Consider the following 6,682-nt stretch of genomic DNA (forward strand, 5'->3'; position numbering starts at 1 on the left):
TCTCTTCATCTGAAGATCTTCATGGGGGCTGCTTCGACTAAAGCAACAACTAGATTCGTTGGGGAAAATGTTGCAAAAAGTACAAAGGGTGGGGGGGTGTAAGCGCGATGGGTGTTGGGTCTCCATTCGCAGCAACGTCCACGTGGTGAGACCTGGGCAATCAAAGGTGGTGAGACCTGGCAACCAAGGCAATGACCTTACACTAAATACTATAGGTAAAGAATAATCACCCTTAATTTATGATTTGTTTTTATTTAACCTGGAATTTTCAAAATATTTTTCATTTATATTTACAGTATAATATAATTTAATAAAAATTGTAAATACGTTATGTCTTAATTTATGAATGTTTTTTAACTCTTTAAAAAACGAAGTATTCAAACTATACTAATTGTATGTTTAATAAGTGATTAAAATTACTATATCTAGTCATGTATCACTATAAAGGGTATTTCCGAAATAATGGTACAACCCGAGAATTAAGTGATTTATATGAAAAAAACAAGTTGAAAATGTAGAATAAAATGTTTTCGTATGATGCTTCGTTTTTGAGATAATCGAATTTAAATACTTACTGGATACATGTGCAATTGAATAGGACTTTGCTAACGCGGTCCGTTAATTTCAGTTCGTTAGATAAATTTTCAAATTCGATTATCTCGAAAACGAAACATCACATAACATCATTTTATTCTACATTTTCGATTTACTTCTGCCTGTAGAATCACTTCTATCAAGCTGTATCATCATTTCGGAAACACCCTGTATATTAAACATACAGAATTTCCATTTGTAGTATTAAATTTGTACAACCATACTTCATATTTCTAAATCAGTGAAAGAAGTATTCACTCGCAATTTATCATTCCACAGACAATTATTTTTGAAAGAAAAATTTATTTCCTTCAAGTTGCTATAAATTTATTTCGTTTTTTCAATTTCTGCTCCTTATGTTCGTAATTAACATTTTCATTTAAATGTTTCCTCTTCCTTGGGGGTTTTGCATTATGTTTTGATGAATGTGTATTAGCGTTACTCTCATTGTTGCCGGTAGAAGAGGACAATGAAACACAAAGTTTTGTAGAAGCTATATGCTGTTGATCTTCCGGCACAGATATATTTGTATTTGTACATATTTGTGAGTCATGGGGCACAGAACATTTGTTTTTCAGTGATTCGTTACATTTAAAATTGTTATATTTTTCATCTTTAGTATTTGCTGATAGTTTCTGTTCGTTATCCATAAATTTATTCAGAATTGGGGCTGGTATCGGAACAGGAATTGGTATAGGTATGGGTACAGGTATAGGATAAGGTACAAGTACTGTAACAGGGGGTAAAAGACTTGTAGGTAATGCATGTATAGAAGCATCAGCTTCGTTAGACTGTACTGAAGCTTCTGTCTTTGATGATACATTGGTTGATTTCTCATATTTTGCTCGACTAGATTCGTTTGTTAAAGATTCAGATGGCAATTGGGTGCCATTTTGGATTGTGGATAGATTTGTAAACCAGTGTGATGATTTTAAAATATTTTCCGATGAACTGTCTTTTTCTTCTTCTTGTAATACTCGTATGTCTTTTATATGTATGTTCTTTTTTAAGAATACATTATTGTTCTCGTGGTTGTACGAATCACAATTCATGGCATCCATCAGGTTACAATTCTTCTTAAAACTCTTACAGCTCAGAAGATTTTGTTTTGAACAGTTTAAACCGCAATGACTCTGATTCTTAACGAAATGACAGAATTTGTTCTTTTCATTTATTAGAGCCTCTTCTTTATTTTGCTCGTTAATGTCATTTTCATTCATTTCTGTATGAAAATTGTTTTTCTTTTCATTATTATAGTTACTGGCTTTGGTACATAGTCGAATACAAAATGCGTCTTTCTTTCTTGCAACTTTTCTAGTAGGTTCTATTGACTTTTGAATTTCATTCTGTTCTGTTTCCTTTGACTTGTTATCGCGACACGACGTCTCGTCGGTACGGACATGCTCATCTGTTGCACGTGTATCTTCTGTGGGGCTGCCCGCCGGTGACTGACAATTTCGAAACCACAGTTCTGGTGTTATTAAATTGCTCTTCTCTGTGTCATGACAAGAAACATTATTTAGACCGTGAAGCATCAAATGAGTTCGTGTCTCATGGCAAAATATATTCATTTTATATTGATTTAAACATTTGTCACTACAAAATTGAAGTTGACTTTCGCCATCCTAAAAAAACACATTAAAGTTAAGAATATGTTCGTGTTAGTAATATTTATTCTAAACCAAGCAATAATAAATTAATTGTTGCTTTATGATTATTATATAATTATACAGGAGTGCCCTACCAACTCTGTCCACCTCAAATATCTCCATTACAGTAAATCCTTGATGAGTATTCAAAGATTCCTTAGCACTGACAAGGAAAGGTTACCAGGTGTAATGCTGATTTTTTAATGAGGTTTAACAGATTGATAGAGCTTGAAGTTCTGAAGCCAATAATATTTGTTTCGGGCGCATACGGCCATTAGTTGAAATATGAAATATTTAATGTTCAGTGGCGAGAAACCTTCAAACACTCATCGAGGATTTACTGGGGGTCGATTTTGTTTGTTTTTATGGTATGACTAATTTTGTTATGGTGACATTCGACAGAATAGTGAATTCCGAGTATGAACCTACGAAAGTATATTTATCCTAAAACTCATAGTCCATTCTGTTAATGTCATTATAAAACTTGAATGTTGTTATCTGCGAACCTTCGAATTCCATGCATATCTTACTGTCTCGGGATATTTTTTTTATTATTTCACAATGTTCTCTATCTACTATTTGTTTATATCCAAAATACTCAGCATAGCTTTACAAATGTTTCATAATGAAAGTAATAGAATTGACACAGTCAAATACCTGAGGTACGTTCAGTTTTGGGATAAATGTACATTAATAATTTTATACTCAGAATTCGTTATTCTATCGAATTTAAAGACAAAATTGATCTCTGGATTCCCTTTATGCCGCCACCCATAAAGAAACTATTGCTACCATATTGTATTTCTGTTGCGACCATACAACTGGTATAAATAATATTTTCGGCTATTACTTAAAAAAATAGAGAATTTACTTATCCAATAAATGTTTCATAATAATTTTCTTAATTTATGTATCATTTTCATCTAGTTGAAATTAATATTTCATAATTACTGTACACACTTGAAAATCAACGTGACTAATCGGATTCCTTATGTGCCTACACCAATCACAGGTTTTTGCCCGTTTAAAAACCGCTCGTCTACCAGCCGCGAAACAAGCTTCGCTACAAAAATGTCCCGCGGTGTTTATCATATTACAGGAAAGAGAATCTATTCTCCCGGAATTACACGTTTGAGTAATTCGACCACACCAAGAACAGGATGTATTATCTGAAAAAAAAAAATGACGTAGACAATTATTATAAAAAGAATGTTACAGCAAGTTCTGTAGATTTTAGGAAACTGAAAATGGCAATGCTAATCCTAGATGCGTTTTAACAATCTATCTTTACTTTACCTGAGCAAGTCGAACTTAAGAAATTCTTATAAGGATGATTAGCCGTAAAGTCAAGTGCTCCCATTTTCAGTGACAATGGAGATGATAGCATTTCTCCTCCCACAGCTGCTAAACTGTTCACAGAGTATGGCAGCGATAAGCTCGAGACATCGAACGGCGAATTAATTGCAGCAAGTGATGCCGATGATTTCGGTTTCATCTTGTTCGAAATAAAGCTCGGATCCACTTGAAGTATTTGACTATTTCTCGCGTGAGGTAGGGACGTGAAATGATCCAAATTCAAACTTCTTGTACAACCACTGTCCACTTTCTCGTAACCATACCATCCTAATAATTCGCTCATTGTAATCGCTGCATATTCCTGTGGTAACGTATCATACAATAGATCATTAGTTGAGATAGTTCACGAATGTTTGACAAGTTGTATGTTAAAGCATATATTCTTATGGATCAGTAATGTGAAAAGTATGTACAGTCTTTCAACTTTAAGCATAGTTTCGAATAACGAAATGTATCTAGAATATTTCTTTAAACGAAGTTCTTGTTGGTACGTTTCACATTATGATTTGTGAAACACGTGGGAAGGCCTATTAGTTCAATTAGTTTCATGATATACACGTAAATATAAAATACGGATTTACCTCTTTATAGTCATATCGCTCGGTGTTTGAGAATTAAAAATGTATTATTATAGTTTCGGAACTATAACGAGGACCTCAAAGTATTTAACGTTATTACATAGGAAGTAACCAATCGTATTTCAACGAGGTCATTCTGTTCTGTGATTCTTTTTATTGAAGGGGGTTACTCTGTGTAAAGGCTTCAAAAACAGGCACCATTTCAAGTTTTTTCTTACGGAACTGGTAAGAGATAATTGAATAGGACCGTCTAGAATCAATTAGGCAGTGTTTTGAGATAAATTTACACTTTATTAACGTAAGAAGGATCGATCTATGACTATATTTGTAAATCTAAAGAAGTACCCTCGTGGTATTGTGAATAACTCCAAAAGTTATGAACCGATTCACTTAAAGATATTTATTTACATTTGTTTTAATCCCTTTGAGAATTTTGAAGACATGCTCTGACAATATCTTTTTTCTAATAATCACCAATTTCGAAACATGAACGAACTAAAAAGATCGTCCATATATAGGGACAACTTCGAGGAAAATATTACAAAATTTAATTAGGGGGAATAACTTCCTTTCCAGTTCTACCACCCTGGACGGACCACGCGGGATAGGTCATGTTGAATGCCTCCGAATTGTAAAAATACCTACATCTTTTTGAGGAAGGATGCTTAACAAAGGAGGTTAACATTACAAATGAGTAAATTGATCTCTAACATTAAAAGGTATGTAATCATAATCAAAAACGATCCGACAGTGTTGCGTTGCAGGCTATTATAATTCTAAATAAATCAAGCGGGCTAGAGTAACATGAAACTCGTTACTTCTATTACATTATACGCATACTATATAGGAAATTCTAAGAGATAAAGTATATGCAGTATTTCTAAAACAGACTCATGATTTAGTGAGATGATCTGCTATAATATAAAAATGTCTCATCTATATTTTCTATAAAATATTTGCCTCGTATTATTAAAGTTGAAAATTAAAATTACAATGTAAATTCTATACTTCCAAGGTTTGTGGTCATAATATTCATAATTTGATATGTGCTTCGTTGTAATACATATTATATATGCATATGAAGTAAATTATAAATTACAGTTTTGAATATAGATAAATATTTTGTATCCCTTTGTTCGAATAAATTGTAACTGGGTGTTTGTAAATCCATATCATGCAACGATAATAAAATGAACGTAATTCTAAATTAAAATCGAAATTAATATACGTAATTTATGTTGTGAGGAATTTGAAAAGCGACAAAAGTATATGTGATGTTTGGTTTATTTCGATATAAAACTGTAAACAGTGAAAGTATCGAGAAATGATAGGGATTGGAACTAAATGGAAAATAATAATAATCGAAATCGGATCGTTGTATTAATTATAGAGATAATGGACAATGGATAACATTACATTTTAATACTACATGGATTATGTTGCCCTCACTCATCGAATTACATACATCTATATGATAATGATGTCTTTCTTTATATATTAACAATATTTTTTTATAAACCTTTGATTAAATTAAAATTAGTCGAATAATGATTACCTTCTCATTAAATGATAATGGGTATTACCAACCGTATAACAACTTCATTCTAATGATTTGATGATATTATGGAAAAAATTTATAAAAGAAACTTCGTATACTTTAACCAAAAAGGAACATTGTGAACGATGACTCGCGGATTGGAATTAAACTTTGCGGGTTTATAGAGTGATTCAAGACAAGAATAACAGTATGTTTCATTCATGCCTGATCGCCCTTTAAGGGTGTGAAAACTAACCCCAAAGTGAAACAAGGATTAAAGTACAAGGGATAGAAACAAATGTTTCGAAAAAAAGTTCAATGGTACAATAAGCCCTATAAACTAGCGTTAATAAAATTTTGAAGTATATTTTTAAAAATTTTTTATAATGTAAAAAGACCTAAAAATATGTATAAATTTCAAAGAATGTGATTTACAGAAAATATATACTATAATCAGTTTGTTGGCTCCTTTGAACCGAACGTATTAAATAAAAAAATAGTTAAAATCCAGTATTTAGAAATAACATTGCATAGAGCATTAAAACATTTAATTGTCGTTAGAAGAAAGGTTTATTTTACCTGAATCTCGTCGGTCTGATCCTCTTCTTTAATTTTAACCGGCGTACAACTCTGTCGAAGTGAACGATTACCTCCATTATCCTCTGGCGACGACGAAAGTGCTTTCTTCGTGGTTTCTTCGAGCCTCTTTACAAACGCGTTAGCCCGTCTATTGTGCATTACGAGATTTCACGCACAAATTCTAAACTGACACCTAGTAAAATTGTAATTGTAAACAAGTTAATTTTATACTACCCACCATAAAGTACCGCGTGTGACTCTCGAATTAATTATTTTCCTTCGATCAGCGATTAAATAGAAACAAATAGTACTTCTTTTAGTGATCTTTGTGATTATCAAGAATCTTAATTTTAATTACGATAGTGATCCTTTAAATGTTCGCAGCTGAG

The 6,682-nt window shown here is 32.3% G+C and overlaps 1 protein-coding gene across 1 annotated transcript; it reads right to left on the reverse strand.

Annotated features, from left to right (window-relative positions):
• Positions 1–932: 932 nt before the first annotated feature.
• LOC107190317 lies at positions 933–6,452 on the reverse strand (the record flags this gene model as incomplete). The annotated part of the gene is made up of 4 exons (XM_015579108.1): positions 6,294–6,452; positions 3,540–3,900; positions 3,204–3,412; positions 933–2,219 (listed from the first exon to the last, which is right to left on the reverse strand). Coding segments are annotated over exons 1-4 (2,016 nt in total), but the record flags the coding sequence as incomplete, so codon positions are not given.
• Between the last annotated feature and the right edge of the window lie 230 nt (positions 6,453–6,682).

The sequence above is a fragment of the Dufourea novaeangliae genome, unplaced genomic scaffold (genome assembly GCF_001272555.1).
Source record: "Dufourea novaeangliae isolate 0120121106 unplaced genomic scaffold, ASM127255v1 scaffold177, whole genome shotgun sequence".
Lineage (NCBI taxonomy): Eukaryota > Metazoa > Arthropoda > Insecta > Hymenoptera > Halictidae > Dufourea > Dufourea novaeangliae.